General features: G+C 37.3%; 1 protein-coding gene across 2 annotated transcripts in view; it reads right to left on the bottom strand.

The window, feature by feature from the left end:
- Positions 1-1,430: 1,430 nt before the first annotated feature.
- The window catches only part of IPO11 (importin 11), a 251,868-nt gene continuing 232,494 nt past the window's right edge, over positions 1,431-20,804 (bottom strand). For both annotated transcript variants that reach the window (XM_008579583.1, XM_008579584.1), the window contains exon 30: positions 1,431-2,839. In XM_008579583.1, coding sequence (XP_008577805.1) covers positions 2,675-2,839 — 165 coding nt within the window. In that variant the 3' untranslated portion in view covers positions 1,431-2,674. The remainder of the gene's footprint in view (positions 2,840-20,804) is intronic.

The following is a 20,804-nucleotide window of genomic DNA, read 5'->3' as shown; positions in this document are numbered from 1 at the left end:
GGCCCAGACCAGAGTTACTACACAACCCAGGTGTACTGGATCTCACGAAAGCTGGAAGAACCTTTAGAGTCAACCATTAAAACCTGAGCTGCATAAAAAGTCTTCCCTAGGGAATTAGCAGCAAAGCAACAATTTAGCTCAACCACAGAGCTCAAGTGCTGGTCCCCACAGGAAGTTCCCCCATTTTAGAAGTAAGCAAAGGACAACAAATTAGTTCCAGTGCAGAGTTTAAGTGGTAGGAACAGCAAATAATCCAACACAGAACTGGAAGAAAAAACAAAATACCCACAGACCAGAGACAAACTATTAAATAGTAAAGGTCTCATATCACCAAAGAAAACCTATTAAATTCAGAAGGACCAGAAATCCCCTGTCTACCAAGCCAGGGAGGAGGGAGGGCTGGAGGCCTCAGCCATGCCCCCTGACACCTGCAACCAGCCCAGTGACAACCACCGAGCTGCCATAGGTAGCACCCTGGGCTCTCCTGAGCCAGGGCAGTGGGGAACTGAGGGCCTAGGCCAACCCCCCACCCCCATACCTGCAACCAACCCAGCAATAACCACCAAGCTGCCACAGGCAGTGCCCTGGGCTCTCCCGAGCTGGGGTGGTGGGGCCTGAGAGCCTCAGCCACACTCCCCTGACAGCTGCAACCAGCCCAGCAACAACTACCGAACTACCACAGGAAGAGTCCCAGGCTCTCCCCGAACCAGGGAAGTGGGGTGCCTCAGGCCTTGGCCACACCCACCCCAACCTGCAAGCAGCCCAGCAATAACCGAGACACCGCTAGAAGTCCCCTGGTCTGCCCTGCAGGAAAAAGAGGTGCCCCAGGCCTCAACCCCACCCCTCCTTCCTCCTTCTCCAACCCTATTTCCTTACCCTTTCCCTTCTCCCCCTCCCCCTCAACTGCTGCACAACTTCATAGAATGTAAAAAATATATATTAATAAACTTAAAAATAAATAAATAAATAACGAACAAAACTCTTTCCTGAGATAAGCTCTTTACTTTTTTTGCAAGGTAGATATTTTTGTGCTATTTGCTATGGCACTAGAATGAAATTTGTCAGAATTTCAAAAAACGAGTATTTCACTTTAACTGAAAAACTGGAGCATGACTGAATTTCTGATAACACTAATGGGGACAGTACTTCAAATGAAAATAATTAAGTCAACAGAAAAATGTATTCATAGATCAATCTTGAGAACTGAATAGTAATGATCAAGAAACAGCACTTTAAAGGAACTTTTAGTCTTTAAGTGAAAAGAAATTAAAAGGGTAACTAGGACTTCTACCTAGTTACTGCCATCTAGTAGTACAGAACCAAAGCCTGAGTATAAAAGAAAACTTCCCTTTATAATTCACTGGGCAACTTTTATGAACTCATTTTTTTTTTGTGTGGCAAGAAAAATAAGCAGACAAATTAGTCAAAGGTGAGGTATCTTTGGAAAATTTAATTTGGACCATATTTTCTTTCTCTTGCTGAAAACATCAAATATCCCCATACACTTTGGGTTCCACAGCTTAGAAAGGGGCAGTGGGTTTCCCGCAGTTACATACTGTACCCAACTTTCTATAGAAAGATAAACATTTTCCAACCTTGCTTTTCAGTATTTCCTAAAAACTGTTTTAAAGGTTCCTTACAATAAATGGCAAGTAAAACAAAGTAAGGCTTTATTTTCTCCTTTTCCTCTTCTTATGTACTGAATGTTGGAGGAATAAGGAAGGAAGACTAGTTACATCAGTGTTGGTACCCTGGGGATTACTGCTGGGTCCTCAAGGTGCACCCGTATCATCAAGGCTCCGATGATGCACCCCTGCACTGAGGAACCTGAGACGGGTAAGTGCTGAACAGCCTGTCACAGCCATGTGGGACTATCACAGCATAGGTGGGACTAGGGGCTGCCCAGTTCTCGGTGCTCATAGGGCTGCTGGCCTTCGAAAGTAACAAAAGAACTTTAGGACCAAATCATGACCAGAGGTCTTCCACATTTCATGAGCCTTACAGTGTACATTTACAGACTAAATGTATTTACTGAAAATAAGATGAGAAAAAAAATGCCTTTACTAATTTCTGTATCAAATTACTAGAATGAAAATAAAAGCATTTTTCTGATAAAACACATTTTCTATGTCAGATGAAAACAACTCCCTTGCAAGATAACCTTAGTAATGTATATTTGTCACTATTTATATATTTTTGTCTGGTGCACAAATGTCTTTAATTGCATCATCTGACAGCTTTGTCATTTTTCAAACTTGTAATTTTGTTAGCTTAAAAAAAGGAAAAGGCAGCCAAATTTAACAATTTTGGTTGCCGAAAAACATCTCAGACATTAACCTTCATCTTCTCAAGTGTTATGAGTTCATGACTGAAAGGTAATCAGTTTCTTTTCTTAACAGGAAAACTAAGCAGCTACTGTCATCAAATGTACCTCTAGTAAACACAGGGCCCCCTCATAAATATAAAATTAAGCTCTTTTGAGGGATAGGTTTGTGATTTTAGTTATGTGGGATTTACATTTATTCTTTATATTTTCTAGTAAAAAAATGTGGTCTTCACTTCTTTATTTTCATACACAAGTTATTTCTTGATCTCAGCAGGCTTTCATATACAGATGGCAGGCTGGGTTATTCGGTTGTTTCTGTAAGGGGAGGCAGCCATGTGTTGTGTGCTCTTAGAATCCTTGCAGAAACTCCTGTAGCTGGGTGACAATCTCTGTGTCCACCGTTTCCATGAGGGACTGGAAGCCTTGTTCTCCCAGTAACTCCTGCTGTGCCTTGAGCTTCTGGTAGATGAACTGCTGCAGTGACACTGTGTGTACAGGGTCCTTCAGCGCCAGCTGTGGGATACAGAGAGGAGCCAAACTGTGTCAAAGAAGCAAAACAAGTTCCACTTACATGTGACTTACTAACATTGTATCTTCTTCCCTTCTTATAAGGGATTCTAAAATAGTCTCATGGTGGAAAAACTTGTCAAAGAAAATTTCATTCAATTAGTCTATCTGCAGTTCCCTAGAGCCCTCTGAACATAAGTTGTTCTGAGTAACCCAGTTTCTCAAGAGCTGGGAGTTCATCCATTTAAAGCATAAAAACCTAGTAGAAAGCATCCTAAAAGGAAGAGAACATGAAGAGTATTTAAATACAATGGTCTAGGCTTCTCCTTAGAGAGAGGAGGCACTACTCTACTGTGGCAATCAGTGATGCCCTCAGGACTCAGGGAGGAGACTCTGCCCTTCCCTGAACTGCTAATACTTAAATTTTATGGTGCTTCAAATAGAAAAAAAAAAAAACAATTTTTTAATTTAAAAATAAAAATAAATTTTTTAAAAAAGCTTTTATTCCTCCTCCCCTACTGTGGTATTTGGAAAGCAAAAGAAGGACAATTAAAATTTTAAAAATCTATAATTCTACTCCCTAAAGATAACAATAACAACAAAAAATATTTGGGCTTCTTTTAGTCTTTTCTATGCCTGTGGCATGCACATACATACATCTACATAAATACACAATCAGTCCTGCTCTTTGCATTTATAGATCACCACAGAAAATTCTATTCTAAAACATTTTAGGAATTCTGTATCTTATAATGTCATAGTTTTTTTTTTTTTTTCTGTTATAGCATGTTAAAGTGACCATAGCATAACATAGTTTTAAAGACAATTTTTTTCTATGATTTTGCTATACAATGTTATCACAGACAATTGTTCATGTTACTATGTAAACAGCCTTTCGTCTACATTTCAGATTATTTTCTTTGGATATCTACTGCTATTTCAAAAGAATTACTAGATTAAAGTGCATAGATAATTTTATGACCCCTGACACAAACTGGTACTGGTTTGTAACAATTTAAAAGGTATAAAGGGGCCGGCCCGGTGGCGCACTGGATAGTGCGCCGCTTGGGAAGCGCGGCGGCGCTCCCGTCCGAGGGTTCGGATCCCACATACAGACCGGCTCCCGCTCACTGGCTGAGCGAGGCGCGGGAGCAACACCGAGGCTTGCAATCCCATTGCCGGTCCCCGGTCCGGTACGGGGGCAACACTGAGGGTTGCGATCCGTTGCCGGACACGGAAAAAAGACAAAAAGACAAAAAAAATAAAAAATAAAAATAAAATAAAAATAAAAAAAAATAAAAGGTATAAAAGTTTTGGGGGTAGGTGTAGAATATACTAAAAAGCATATGTACTTCACAGTGCCTGGTTTTTCAAAGCCTTGCAGTTTCAAATACTGACCTTGCAAGGACAGGAAATTTCCCTCAGGCTATAAGTCTCTGTTGCAAGATAAGGATTGTGGCACAGCAGGTTGCTGGCTCAAAAGACAGACTAGTTACTGATTGTTATGTAAAGATACTGAGAAATTGCTACAGGAAGGAATGTTTGCTAAGATCCAACTGTTGTTGATAGGACCACTTCATTGCCTTACTGGAATGTCATCTGGCTTGTCTCACCATTACCAGCCTATATTGTTAAACTATAACCCCACCTTTGTTCTCTTCCTGTAACTTCCTGGTCTGGACATTAAATGTAGGAAGAGAACCCCAATTCAGGGTTAACTTCCCAAGGAAGGGATGGCTCTCACTTGAGCATCCCAAAGGGAGATTAACCACTTCAGGGCCTCTCACTGCTCAGAAGAGATGGGCTTTGAGTAATCCTTTCATCTCCGTCACCCAGGGGAAGTGGGGTGACAAATCTGTGGGGGGCGAAGCAACGCAAAGCAACAGGTAGGTCCAAGTGCACTGGTGTTTACAAATAATTGATCACAACCAGCTATAGATTTCTTTGTTCCTTCTCCATTCTCACTGCTTCACTTGACTGGTCTTTAAAAACATTAAAATAAATAAAAAATATTCTGGCTTCTGACACTGTTGTTACCACTGGTAATTATCATTATTTAAATGTTTTATAATTTAGTTATTGAAAAATAATATGCAAGCAGCATACTATCTCATTATCAATAAAACTGAACATCTGCAAGTCTTTATTTAAGTAAAGTACATGAGATTTTGTGCCCAATATGGCTGCATAGAAATCTTTCTCCTGCCTTATTGATACTCAGTTTTGTTCTAAGAAGATGAAGTAGCTGAGTTAAAACCACATCTGCTGCTTGAAATAATGACCATAAATGGAAAATTCAACTGCAAGGCAGACACATAGGTGCCATAAAATTGAAATTAAACCACATACATGACCATTCCCGGGGTATGTGATAAACCCAAGGCAAGGGGCATATTTTTAATACTCATTTCCCTGGAAGAGAGATAGGAGAAAGAACACCAAGAACTGTAGACACAAAGGTCTGTGTCTACAAGTCTGAAGACATCACTCTACAAAATGCATAGAAATTGAAGATAAACATTAAAAATATTTGCTCTCATAAGCAACATGCAGTAATGTTCAATATTATTTTATTATTTAGTTATTTGGGGGAGGAGGGGGTGGCTGGCCAGTATGTGTACCCAAACCCATGACCTTGGTGTTATAAGGCTGTGCTCTAACCAACTAAGCTAACAGGCCAGCTCTCATTATTATTTTAGTTCTAAGAAATCCTCCTGTTAAGGAGGATGTGAACTTTGTTTAAACACTGAGAATTATCTGTAAATAAAACTATCTGCTATGATATGAGTGAAAAGCAGCTGAGTTTAAAATTGATATTCACCAAGTCAAGTCCCTCCAACTACTAAAACAAAGCTTAGTAGCGTGGTTTAAATGCTGTTTCAATTTGCATAAGAAACTGTAAACAGTTAATTTATCACATCTTATACTTTAATTTCCCACAGACTAATAAAAAGTATACCAAACTAAAACCTACTAAATATGGCATAACACTACATCGGTATTATATAAAAGTGTAGTCATCAGCCATGTGAAGATTAAAAGCATTAATCTCTTTTGGAAGGAGAGCTATGGAGGGAAGAAGGAAGGAGGAAGTCATACAGAATTCCTAACTGCACACCTTAAAAGATCTTAAAAAAAAAAAAATCATTTTTTTAAAGCCAAAAAATAGCTATTAGCAAATAAATGTCTATTTTGGCTATGGTGGACATTACTAATCATAGCTAATGACACCTTCTTTGAAGAAATATGTGAAATCAGAGAAAAATCATTGCTGCACATCAACTAAAAATCCAGATGTCATTTCCTTAAATGTAATAGTGCCATCTGTCACCAGAATTAAGAGACATGTAGTCACTGATAGCATCTCCAAAGAACTTAACTATATATCACCTTTATACAAAAAATGACCACCTAATTTTAACTTAATTTGATTAAGTGTGAAAAAATACAGAATGCCTACCAGGTTTACCAGGCAGTATATTCTTGAGAAAATAATTAGTTTTCTAACGTAATCAGGAAATTCTAAATCTGCTTTTGGAACAAATATACTGCAAAGGTAGATGTGGTGGAGACTTTCACTTCAAAATAGATAAAGTATCTTTTCTAGTTTCTCCCACTAAATACAACTAAGAGCCCTGAACATCATATATACAGCAAACCTAAGAAGACTCCAAAAGGTAGAGAGAAAATGATAAAGTGACTAGAGGCCTCAGCACCTAAGGAACAACAGGGCAGTAAGTTCCCTGGCTTCCTTCTTGATTCAAACATCCCCGACTTAGAGCTAAAGACACCAGCGACTGGAAATACCAATAAGTACAGACAAAAAGTTCCAATAAAAGCCAAATCTCTCTAGGCAAAGGACCAGGAAAGGGACAGCCTAGCAAGGTAGAAAACGTTTAGACAATAATTGGTCTACTTCAGCTAAAGATCACAGAAAAAACTGCAGCCTCACCCCCACTCATGCCAGGTTGTTAGAAGGATTCAACTTACCCATCCCTCAACAGCGTCTATGCAGACCACCTGGGGAGCCTGATTTTTTTTTTTTTTTTTTTTTTTACTCCTTCTGTTACCTAGGGTGGTATCAGTGGGGCCTAGAGGAGAACTTGGCCTCCTACGCCCACCTAGCAGTAACAAAGTGGCATCCCCTCTTCCCCTGCCAGAACAGTGTCAGAAGAAGCCTGCTAAAACAAACGGTTTAAATAAGACCCAGAGTCTCATAACATGATACCAATAATGTCCAGGTTTCAACCAAAAATCAAAGTACCAAAGGGAGCAAGCAGAGGTGGGAGGAAAGTGGGTTTAACTTTAAAAGGGCAATATGAAGGATTCTTGTTGTGATGAAAATAGTTTGGATTTTCACTCTTATCAATGTCAATATCCTGGCCGTGATGATACTGTACTAAAGTTTTGCAAGATGTTATCATTGGGGGAAACTGAATGAAGGGTTTATGGGATCTCCCTGCATTATTTCTTATGATGCAAGTCAATCTACAATTATCTCAAAATAAAAAGCTTAATTACAAAATTAAATGATACCTGTGGAGTCTCTCTTCTTTTGAATTATCTGTGGCACTGTCACCTACCAACCCACGGTGGTATCACAGGTACCTGACTCTTGAATATTTGGAAATCAGAAGAAGAGAGAACAATATACACCTACCTCCTACTTATCATGACTATTGAGTGTACACCAGACCACCAAATTAGGGATCAGATTCTTAGAGTCACCATTGTATATAGCACCCCAAAATGTCACAGTGACTTTTATATCACTTTCATCTGCCTCAAAATTCCACTCAACAACTAAATCTCATCACACCTATTCCAATTTTCACTCTAATTCTGACAGGACACTTAGGAATGTTTGGTTCCATTAAGCCTTTTTAAAAAAATTGTAACATAGTTGACTGCATTTCTGTGGAGCCATTAAGCCTTTTAAAGGTACTTAAGTTCCTTCCCTCTTCCCAGACACTTTTTATATTGCTCTGGTATCCTGCAACTTTGCTGTAGTTATTAGTTCTTTTTTTTTTTTTTTTAAAAAAGATGACCGGACAGGGGATCTTAACCCTTGACTTGGTGTTGTCAGCACCACGCCCAGCCAGTGAGCGAACCGGCCATCCCTATATGGGATCCGAACTCGGGGCCTTGGTGTTATCAGCACCACACTCTCCCGAGTGAGCCACCGGGCCGGCCCATGTAGTTATTAGTCCTAATAGATTTTTCTTTTCTTTTTTTTTTTTTTAAAAAAGATGACCGGACAGGGGATCTTAACCCTTGACTTGGTGTTGTCAGCACCACGCCCAGCCAGTGAGCGAACCGGCCATCCCTATATGGGATCCGAACTCGGGGCCTTGGTGTTATCAGCACCACACTCTCCCGAGTGAGCCACCGGGCCGGCCCATGTAGTTATTAGTTCTAATAGATTTTTCTTTTCTTTTTTTTTTTTTTGCCAGTTCCTCAAAAAGGTCCATATCATCTGTAAATATAGTTTTACTTCTTCCTTTCCAATATGGATGCCTTTTATTTAGCTTTCTTGCCTGACTGCACAGGCCAGGACCTACAGAATTACAACAGAAAAGACCAAGAGTGGACATTCTTTCCTTGTTCCTAATCTTAGAAAGACAGCATTCAGTCTTTCACCATTAAGTATGATGTTCACTATAGGCTTTTTGTAAATGCCCTGTACATGCCTGGATGAGACAGTTCCCTTCTAGTCCATGTTTGTTAAGAGTTTTTGTCATGAATGGGTAGTGGATTTTGTCGAATGCTTCTTCTGTATCTGATGTGATGATCACGTGGTTGTATTCGTTATTCTACTGATATGGTGTACTACACTGATTTTCAGATGTTAAATCAGTCTTGTAATCCTAGGATAAATCCCACTTAGTTATGGTGTATAATTAATTTTATATGCTTTTGAATCAGCTTGTTGGTATTTTGTTTGAGTTTTTGCATCTATATTCAGGAGGCATAGTGATCTGTAGTTTTCCTTTCTTGTGATGTCTTTGTCTGGCTTTGGTATCGGGGTGATACCATCATCATAGAATGAACAAGAAAATGTTTCATCCTCCTTTATTTTCTGGAAGAATGTATAATACTGATTATTTAAATGCTTGTTAAGAATTCACCAGTGAAGTAATTTTGCCTGAGTTTTTGTGTATGTGTTTGTGTGGGAAGATCTTTAATTACTAATTCAATTTCTTGTTAAAAGTCTATTTAGATTTCCTATTTTGTCTTGTGCCAGTTTGGGTGTACCAGACACTTTGAAAAACTACTTATATTTCCATCATCTCTTAAGGATAAATTATATAAATTAACTACTTGGGATATTCTACAAGAATTCTCTCAAATGTAGGATGTCTGCTAATCAAACACCTGGCAAACAAAACTCCTTGTGTGTTTTTTCTAGATTTGTTAAAATGTTTCAACATTCCAGTTATTAAGAAAGTTATCTAACGCCCCACTCCCACGTACCATTGACCTTTTCTGAATTTTATATAATTATAGTGTAATGGACTGAACTGTCTCTCCCCCCAAATTCATTTGCTGAAGTCCTAACCCCCAATGTGATCGTATTTAGAGATATGGCCTTAAAAAAGGTAATTAAGGTTAAATGATGCCATAAAAATGGGGCCCTAATCCAATATAAGTGGTGTCATTGTAAGAGATATATCAGAAATGCAAGCACACAGAGAAAAGGCCATGTGAGGATACAGTGAGAAGGCAGCCATCTGCCAGCCAAGGAGAGAGGACTCAGGAGAAACCAACCCTGCTAACATCTTGATTTGGGGCTTCCAGTATCTAGGACTGTGAGATATAAATTTGTTTAAACCACCCTGACTGTGGTATTTCATTATGGCAGCCCTAACAGACTGATGTGTACACTATGTGTTAAATACAATGATCAGGACTACATGTATATTCCAGAAACAGATGAGTACATAATAGTGTACAGGAAGATGGTAAACATGTAGTAAACAAATTTTTTTTCAATAAGTGTAGTGGATTGAATTATGTCCCCCCAAAACTCATTAAAGCTTGAATTGTGTCTCCCAACTTTTATGTATTAGAAACTTAGCCCCCACTGTGACTGTTAAGATGGTGGGAAATCCTATTATGGTAATTGAAAGGTGGAACCTTGAAGAGGTGATTGGATTATAGGACCATGCAGTAGTGAATGGATTAAAAATGGTGGTCAGGGGTGTGGTTCTGAGGGCTTTAAAAGAAGAGGAGAGTCTGTCTTTCTCTCTCTCTCTGCTCTCTCTACTTCCACCATCTTGCAATGTGAGACCCCTGGGTCACTGTCAACACCACCAGATGGACTTTGGACTTCCCAGCCTCAGAAACTGTAAGTAATAAATTTAGTTTTCTTTATAAATTACCCAGTCTCACGTGTTCTGTTACAGCAACACAAAACAGACTAATACAATAAGCTTACCAATTTGATGGACTTTGGGGAGTATTATATAAAATTTATGTCACATAGGAACCATCTAAAATTACTCCTGTTTTCTCCTGACCTTAACTTGCAGTCAGGAGACCTATTATTTTCTGAGTTTAGTTTGTTCTCTTGCAACTATATACATATATATGGTAACAATACACCAGTGATTGTCACATATCTGTATGTCGAGGTATAAGGATAAAAATTACTCATCAGTTTCTTTTGGTGATGGGCCATAATAATCAACCACATTGTATATTGACAAAATAAAAATTTAAAGGAAAAAATAAAAATAAAATCACTGTATATTAATAGAAAAAAAAAATTACTCATCGGTTTCAAAATATACCTTGTATTTAGTCCCTGACTTAAAAACTATGTCCCAGGAGATGGGATGTATGGTCTGTGCAGTTTTTAAAAGTCTTGGTAATTCTGCATCCCCTCTTCCAACCCACTGTATGATCATTAAATACAGAGTGCCCTAGTTTTCCCTTCTTTGTAACTGAAAATCCACCTCCATCATCTTTATTACCACCTCACCATTTTTAGGAGATGGTGTTCCCTTTCACTGATCAAGTAAATGTGGTTCCATATTATTTCTAGAGTCTGTTATATCAAATCCAGCATTCTGCCTAAAGTCTTCTCTTCTACCACTAATGTATCATTAAATAACACATAGATGTGTCACCTGCAGGTGTACCGATCATAGTAAAATAGAACAGAGGCCAACCAATCTTTAATTTACTTTAGGTTAAATTCTTATAGTCTTCTTTAGGGACAGTAAAAGGTCACAATCCAGAGGGCTCAGTAATCTTCCAACTTCAACCATCAAGAACACACTGTGGGGGAGGGGGAGGCAGTGGTTATAGGAACTAACTCCTGTGAACAATTAAAAAAGTTTGGCACTCATATGCCCAAATTCAAACAAATTATTCACAGTAGCATTTGTTCACAGAAATTAGAAATTTATTCTTCTTTTCCACATATTTCTAACAAGTATGATTATTTTTGCTTAGATGCACAAATTTAAGGGGATGAAAACCTGCTACAAGCAAAAACGAAGACAGCAGTAGAGAGGCCCAGCTGACAATCTGGCATTAATGAGGAGAGACAGAAAACTATGAAAAATGGACCCACACTAAATGCAATGTGTGGTATTCTGGGCTGAATATTGGAATCAAGAGCATTAGTAGCAAAACTGATGAAATCTAAATAAAGTCCAGAGTTTAGTTAATAGTAATATTTAATAGTGCTGTTTTTTAAATTTTGATAAATGTACCATTTACACTTGATAAATGTAATATAAGATATTAACACTGGGGAGATGGTGAGGGGCACATGGGAACTCTTTGTACTGTCATTGCTACTTTTCCGTAAACTTAAAATTATTCCAAAATAAAAAGGTTATTTTTTAAAATAGACTCAAGAATTACAAATGTGCATCTCTCTGCAGCCATTTGAGACGAGGACAAGCTGCTCTACAATTGACATCTCAATGAGATTACACAAACATTCACTTATACAATTTCTAAGCAGCTAGCCTGGCAAGTTCATTTTCGAGATGAGAAAAACTAATGTCCCCAATCTTTCAGTGACATCCAAATATGGTTTTTCTCAAGTTAATGGCATCAGAACTAGGACACAGATTCTTAGCATCAGTTTGCTCAGAAGGCCATGAGGATGAGGTGATATCACAAAAAGGAAAAGTGCAGAAAAACAGGGTAAATTTTGTACTAAGAAAAATATAATCACAGATGCATTTTTAGAATCCTATAAAAATATACTGCCTTTTGAGAAGACCCTTTACATATTTTATGAAAGCATTTCTACTATAAACCAATTTTAGCAGGACTATCTTCATTAAATTTCCAGCAATGGCGTAATCTCTACATTAAAAAAAACAACAACCCTCTAATACATAACTAAATTAATAAATAATAGAAAAATGTTCTCTTTCCATTCATCTTGTGATCATTAAAGTGAAGTGACTATATAACAAAGTGTAATAAGACCTTTAGGGCTGTGCTACGTACACCAATGTCATTAAATTAGAAAAAACCAGCCTGCTAGATAACTAAAGTATTACTGCTCAGCAATGCCTTTGATTCTCTTACTTCCAAGAAATATAATTAATATTCATGTTAGTACAATCTGTGAGAGAATATACTACAAAACCAAATATGTGACACAATACATTGAGCTTATTATATGTAGATTCCAGGTGATGGAGAGAATGGAACGAGGATAAAGAGAAACAGAGGAAAATTCAGATGAGATTTCTATTTGCAATCTATATGTCATCTTGGGATATGCTATTTGAGTTTTCTGAGTATCATTTACTTCTGTTTACACCCATATTAAAGAAACTGAGAAATCTGAATATTACAAGTGTGAACCATCTATAGGAAACACCTGCTCTCTTATATCTCATTTCTCCAATTATATCTGTGGTCCAAGAAGTGAGATCACCAAGCAAATTTTATGAGAATCTCAAGTTTCTTGATAAAATGCTCTACAAGGTCAAGCTATCAGGTGAAGGACTGAAAAGGGCAGGTGCTATAAATAGGAAATGTTGAATGAGAACCTATAAAGGCAAAAAAGTTTAATAATGAGTCAGTGTCCTCAATCTCTTTCAAAAACTGAGGCCATATTTCATCAGATTGTAAATCAATAGTTTATTAAGATGACAGAATATGATGGGAATAAATGGGGGAATGAAACTTTCCATCTTGTCCATCTGCTGATACAACAAAATTGTTAAAAGAAATTGCAGGGCCGGCCCGGTGGCGCACTGGATAGTGCGCCGCTTGGGAAGCGCGGCAGCGCTCCCGTCCGAGGGTTCGGATCCCACGTACAGACCGGCTCCCGCTCACTGGCTGAGCGAGGCGCGGGAGCAACGCCGAGGCTTGCGATCCCGTCGCCGGTCCCCGGTCCGGTACGGGGGCAACACTGAGGGTTGCGATCCGTTGCCGGACACGGAAAAAAAGACAAAAAAAAAAAAAAAGAAAAAAGAAATTGCAGTATTTTAAGACCTGGATTAACTAACTGTTTCTGGGAAGGAAAATACAAGTTTTATGGCTGTTTAACCTAAGTTTGCTGGTAAGTGCTTGAAATGATCTCAAGCATGTTTTAAAATTATTTTGGTGGACAGGCTTGGCACAAAACAGAAAACAACTCCACAGGAGGGCCTCCACTATTTAATAATCTGCATAAGTTAAATGGAAAACTCTCCAAAAAAACCACAACAGCATTGTGATTAACAAAAATGTAAACTATGACAATTATTTAGAAAACAATACTATTTAAACATTTTTAAATAGGTGTCCTACTATTTATCTTTCATTACTGGTTCACATAAATATGGAATACCCACAGTCAGAATATCTACAATACCTTTGGGATTTAAGACTATACATGAGTTTGTACCAATGGCTGAGAATTAGGCTTGTTGTTTGTTGAAGAAATAGATTCACAATTAAAGGAAAATAAGCAGAGTATCAGAACCAATTAAAAAGCAACATTAGTCAACTGGTACACCTGGTTAAGGTCAGATTTTTCCTGAACAAAGGTCACCAATCTCCAGTTCTTAGCAGATAACTCATACTACTGCAGATTTATGAATTTAAGAAATTTGTTACCAACGGCAACTAATTTAATGAAAAGTTATTGAAAACCCCTTTTGTACTAAGTGCAGGGATTCAAAGATAAAATACACCACGGTCCCTGTATGTGAAGTGATTTTCAAAAGAATGGTGTTTAAGATCACGAAAATTAACAATCTAATAAAAAATTTTATATTAAATGGTAAAAAACAGCTGCATTGAATACTGGTTTGGAATGATGCAGGTACTGTGTGTGCGTGTGTGTGCACGTGCGTGTGTGCGTGCGTGTGTGTGTGTGAGAGTGAGAGCGAATTGTGGGGGAAGGGAAAGGCAGGGAGAGGGAGGGCGGGAGTGAGGGAAGGGATAGTAGTTGACTGAATGGTGAAGGCGGGGGAGGGTTGAGAAGTTCATTTACATAGCAAGTGTAACAACACTGTGGGAAGCCTCTTCCCTAATATGCAGTTATGTATGGCTAAGTACAATTGCAAATCTTTTCTTGCAAAAAGTTTTCTACTGCTTTTGAAAAATAAAATTTAAATTTAAAAAAAATTTAAAAACTTGGGCCGGCCCGGTGGCGCACTGGAGAAGTGCGCCGGTTGGGAGTGCGGTGGCGCTCCCGCCAAGGGTTCGGATCCCATGTGGAGATCGGTTCCCGCTCACTGGCTGAGCGCGGTGCGGGCGCAACACCGAGGGTTGCAGTCCCGTTGCCGGTCAGTAAAAAAGACAAAAAGGAAAAAAAAATTTAAAAACTTAAAAAACCAACAAAGTAAAAAAGTAATCAAACAAAATTTTAAATACATATACATCTGGTCTACAATAAAAATCAGTGAGAGAATAGGATCTGCATTAGAAAAATTGGCTTTATAGCCAAATTTGGTTAGAACATAGTTATTCTGTAAATTAGCCAAATTATTTTTTTAAATAACTTTTTTATATGACCAAAAAAATGACAAAGTGAAAAGATTTCCTTTTATTTAGAGAAATTCTGATAGGATGCATTATGATTTTCTGAATAAAATACAATTTTGTTTACGAAAGTCAAAAGCATTTATAACATGCATCTATAGCTGTTCAATTAAAAATAATTTATAAGGTTTTTTGGTGCAGTGGGCCCCACAGGTGGCACCCTATTACGAATGATGTCTTGGGTTGAATATCCCCTCAAAACTTAATCCCCACTGTAACTGTTGAGGGTGGGAATTCCTATAAATGGTAATTGAAGACATGATTGAAGACATGATTATATTGCAGGACCATGACATCGTGAATGGATTAAAAATATGTTTCTTGGACTTTCGACTTCCCAGCCTCCAAAACTGTAAGCAATATATTTTGTTTTCTTATAAATCACCCAGTTCCATGTATTTTGTTATAAGCAACAGAAATGGACTAATATAGATGATAAAGGCTAAGTACTAATGGAGAGGCTGTATGGTTAACAATTCTGAAGTCCGTGGAAATGTACAAAGGAAACAGAGAAAACAGCCTATAGTGTAACAATTAGTCACATTACATAGTGGCCGTTTTCTTAAAGAAAAAAAGAACAAACATCTATAAAGTGTGTTAAGGGAATGAGTCAAAGATCTCTATAGATAACTTTAAAGGGAAAGAGAAGAGAGAAACAGTAAACAAAGTCTTCTAGTCATGAAATGTGGACATAAGTATGAAAATGTGGACATAATATTTCTAGAATTTAGGGTTCATACAAAGTTTAGTTTCAAATGGTATCTGAAGATTCATCGTCCATTGTCATTTATGAAGTTTGTAGCATGTGAATAAGCAAATTTGTGGTGAAATATGATTGTACAATAATCTTTTTTATAATGTAAATGTGATATCATTCCTTTGATGACAAAAATTTTTTTTTTTTTTTAAAGATGACCGGTAAGGGGATCTTAACCCTCGAATTGGTATTGTCAGCACCACGCTCAGCCAGTGAGCAAACCGGCCATCCCTATATGGGATCTGAACCCGTGGCCTTGGTGTTATCAGCACCGCACTCTACCGAGTGAGCCACAGGCCGGCCCTTGATGACAAATTTTTAACAGCTCCCTATTCCTAAAAATAAAATCCAGATTTCTCAGTATATTTGTTTCTTATGGTTGCTGTAAGTAACTACCACAAATTTAGTTGCTTAAAACAACACAAATTTATTATCTTCCAGTTCTGTAGGTTAGAAGCCCAAAATGAGTCTTGCTGGGCTAAAATAAAGGTGTCTCAGGGCTAACTTCCTTTCTGGAGACTCTACAGTAAATCTGTTTTTTTTTTTTTTTTTTGCTTTCTTTGGCTTCTAGAGCAACCTGCAATCCCTGGCTTATGCCCACCTTCCTCCATCTTAAAAGCCAACCACTGCATCATCCTTGACCCTCTCTTCTGCCTCCGTCTTCCACTTTCAAGGACTCTTGCGATTACAAATGTACCCACCCAGATAATCCAGGATAATATCCCTTATGATCACCCAGCTGATTAGCAACTTTAATTCCATTTTGCCACATGTTAAATAAAGTGTATGTGAGGCCACTCTTCTGGACTAAGCTCCTGCACTAGGCCCCAACAGACCAAACCAAACCAGAATGGAGTCACTCGTGCGAGGTGCCATGCAATCAAACTGAAGTTAAAAACAGGCCAGTTTTCCAAAAACCAGGAGATTCACAGCAACCAATAAAAAGGGGCCCAGTAAACCTGGCATAAGGAAGCTTCCTTTCCTTTAACCTATATAAGAAAAGTAACCTGATGTTAACCAATCAGCTTTTTGTACTGTGCTGCTTCCTTGTTCCTTCTCAAGCTACCTTACAAAAACCAACTATTCTGCCATCCCCAAGGGAGGACCTGTCTATACTGTATACTGGATGCTTCCCAGTTCACAAATTGCCAATAAAAGCCAATTAAATCTTTGAAACCCAACTGGTTGAAATTTTGTTCTTTGATAAATGTGATATAATATTCACAGGTTATTCATGTCCTGAGATTAGGACATGAACATGGCTGGGAGATGGGAGGGGTTATTCTGCCTATTATACTTACATGGCATACAAGGCTCTCTACAACCTGCTGCTATTTTGGCACACGGTGGACACCTAATAAATATTCTTAAATGGTACTATTGCAGTTACCCCACTCTCAGTGAAACAAAACAAACTACTTGCAAAATCTAAACTCAAACAACACTATACCAACAAAATATAACTGGCTTAATTAGGGGTTTCTCAAACTTGCACTATTGAACATTTGGGGAAGATAATTCTTTGTTATGGAGGGCTGTCCTAAACACTGTAGGACATTTTGCAGCATCCTTGACTCCCACCTATTCATGCCAATTTAAAAAAGTCCTCAGACAATGCTATAAATCACTGGGGGAGGGGAGTAAAATAACAGTCAGCTGAGAACCACTATTTAAAAAAAACCAAAAAACCTTTGCTCTTCTATTGTTTGTATGTAAAAGTAACTCGACTTAATTCACACAATGAAGAAAGCCATTTAAAATAGGGTTAAGAAATTCATCAGTTTCTTCCAGCTCAGTGAGAAAGCTGTGGGGAAGAAATTAACTCCGGTTTAAGTTCAAAGAGAGTTATAAATAACACCTGGATAGTTTCTATAACAAAAGCCTTTCTCTTTTTATATCTGCTTTATTTTAAATTACTTTCTTTCAAGGGGACATTTTCAGAAAATCAGATGACTTATTAATATGATCTTCACATACACTGTACATGTGAAATAGAAAATGATAGAACTGAGCAAAGCTGTTTTAAAGTCTGTCATAGATAACTTCACCTTGTAATGTTCATGTAAAAATGAATTAAGGTGGCTAGGACATAATGAAATCCAAACCATTTTATTTGTACATTTGTTAGTTAATAAATCCCCTTTTAGCAGAAGTGATACTTTATTTGTGAATATATCACTACACAAGGAGAATTAAATTATTTTTTAAAATATGGTTTTAAATTAACTTAATGGATATGTTCTTATGTTTTCTTCCAACTGTATGAGTTATGATAGCACATCTTACCTTTTGATATGTTTTTATTAATACCATATAGATAGGCTGATACCATAAAGTAGTAGTTACTTTCAATGTACTGCTTCAAAGAACAAGTTGTATTATTAGATTGATGTAAGAAATATTCTAAGATAAACCTGCAATTCTTAGCATTAAAAACATTAAACTCTTAATGCCTCTGACTTTCAAACAATACTGTTTTTGCTTTGTTTTCCAATAAGCATAAATCTTTTCCATTTTAGATTATGACTTTTTAACAATTTTTTAATCTTATAAATTATATAACACTAAATTTTCAGGTAAAGTGTAAAAAAACAGGTATTAAATGTATTGTTAGGCTACAGTAATCCTAATAGGCTGGTCAACAGACTACAATCTGAAGTTCAAAATACAGATAGGCTATTGATTAGTTTTGTGATGAAAAGCTAACTATAAAAAAAAGAAAAATGGCTGACACTGTATGTCATTCCTTCATCAAAATATTTCCAGATGGATTCAAAATTTAAATGAAACAAATAAAACCATAAACACATGTTCTTTAGAGTGGGGTAGATCATTTCAAGCATGCAGATGCTAAAAAATAAAAACAAGTTGGAGGTAATATGGATGCCTGATTACAAGCTGATGTCTTTAATCTATAAATAGCTTGCTCCAGTTATTGGTCACTGCATAACAACTACTCCAAACCACGTGACATAAAATAACAATCAAGTTTAATGCTCATGGATTCTGCAGATTAGGAATTCTTAAGGGCAGAGTGAGATGGATTTCGTGCTCTATGAACTATGAGGCTTTAGGAAGACTTAAAGGCTGGAAGTGATTCAAATCCTCTGGGTGCTGCAATCGTCTGAAACATCATTCATTCATGTCTAGCAGTTAATGCTGGCTGTTACTTGGAACCTCATCCAGGGAAAATAGAACCTATTTCTCCTTGTGGCTGCTTGGGCTTCCTTACATTATGGTGGTTGGGATCCAAGAACAAGAGTTTCTACAGAACTAGGTATATCTCATTCTGTTTTCTATCACTTATAAAGAATACCTAAACCTGGGTAATTTATAGAGAAAATAAATTTATTTTTTATAGTCTTGGAGGATGGGAAATCCAAGATTGAGGAGGTGTATCTTGTGAGGGCCTTCTTCATGGTAGGGACTTGGCAAGAAGGCAAGAGTGTGTTCACTACTAATGTGCTCTCCTTACAAAGCTACCAGTCTACTCCTATAATAATCTATTAACCCATAAATCCATTCATGAGGGCATAGCCCTCAGATCCAATTGCCTCTTAACGGCCCCACCTTTCAAATACCATAGTTGGATTTCTCATACTCAGTACTGTTACAGTGGGAATTAAGCCCTCAACAGGAGATTCAGAAGGGACATTCAAACCACAGCAAGGTCCAAGCTGTATTTTACGATCTGGACTCAGAAGTCATAAAGTTATTAGCAAGCCTGACCATTTTTAAGGGAAGGGAATGTAGATGCAATCTCAATGTGGAGGACTGTCAAAGTCACATGGCAAAAAGAGCATGTGGAATGGGAAACATTATTATGGCTATTCTTAGGAAATAAAATCTGCCACAGTACCCTTATTTAAAAGCAAAAACAAAACAAAACAAAAATTCCAACAGAAAAACGGAGGGGAAGAGGATACAAACAAGCCATTCATCAACCAAAGGTATATAAATGAGTTCTAAACATCTAAAAAACGCATAGCCTCATTCATAATTGAGAAAGCAAATTAAACAACAAGACACTGCTTTCTATTTATCCTATACACCAGGATGTGGGCTAACTCATGTTATACACCAGGATGTGAGCTAACTCATGTTCCATTAAGTTTCAACAGGAGATTCAGAAGGGACATTCAAACCACAGCAAGGTCCAAGCTGTATTTTACGATCTGGACTCAGAAGTCATAAAGTTATGGGCACATAAACTGGCAATTTGATAATATCTATCACTATTTCAAAAACACGTATCCTTTGGTCCAGCATATCCACTTCAAAGAATGTTCCCTACAGACAAACTTGCAGAAGTGCACAAAGACAGGTGCATAATGGTGTTTAACTGAAGCACTGCTTAAAACCTCCAAATTGGAACAATCTCAATCCCTCAAGAGCAGGGGTTCTCAAACATTTTGACCTCAGGGCCCTTAAAAATTTCACACCTAAAGGTTACTCATGACCAGAACAAGCATTTGTTTATATGGGTTAAATCTATCAATATTTACTGGATTAGAAATTAGAAAATTTAAAAATATTTATCAATTCATTTAAAAGTAACAATAAGCCCATTAAATGTCAACACAAATAATGTATGTTTTAAAAATAACTATACTTTTTTAAAACAAAAATGTTTCATTAATGAGAAAAGGGGCATTGTTATACATTTTTGCAAATCTCTACAATGTCTGGCTTAAAAGGAGGCACTGGATTCTCCCATTACTGAATTCAGTTTGTTGCATTATGTGTTTTGGTTGAAGGAGATGAAGAAAACACAGTTTTGTTTTTTTTCCTCATATGTAGTTAGAAAATGGAAGAATATTTAAAAGCCTTTGCAGATCATTGTGGCTACTCTCTTTTGAAACTACACTAAAACCCACAAATAGCAGTTTCTTAAAGGTTACAATATGAAACTTGAAACATTATCAATGAACTTTCCATTCTCTGTTACATTAAAATCCATTGGTCTAGCTCGCCCTTTGAATAAATCTTTTGAATGATTTTTTAACACGAATTTACTGGCCATTTGGAAAATATTAGTTCACTGAGTTACACAGTTTTTCCAAATGTTGAAACATTTCACTATCAAAACATCACAATCCTAATACCCCTACATGTGAAAAGTACTGGGAAGCTATCAAACTCACGGAGACACAAAATAAAACTTTTCCAAAATTCTTATTTTGCTTAAAGTTTCAAATTTTA

This window comes from Galeopterus variegatus, unplaced genomic scaffold (genome assembly GCF_000696425.1).
Source record: "Galeopterus variegatus unplaced genomic scaffold, G_variegatus-3.0.2 Scaffold1916, whole genome shotgun sequence".
NCBI lineage: Eukaryota > Metazoa > Chordata > Mammalia > Dermoptera > Cynocephalidae > Galeopterus > Galeopterus variegatus.
Note: the sequence above shows the minus strand (reverse complement) of the source record. Positions and strands in the feature narration are given on the sequence as shown.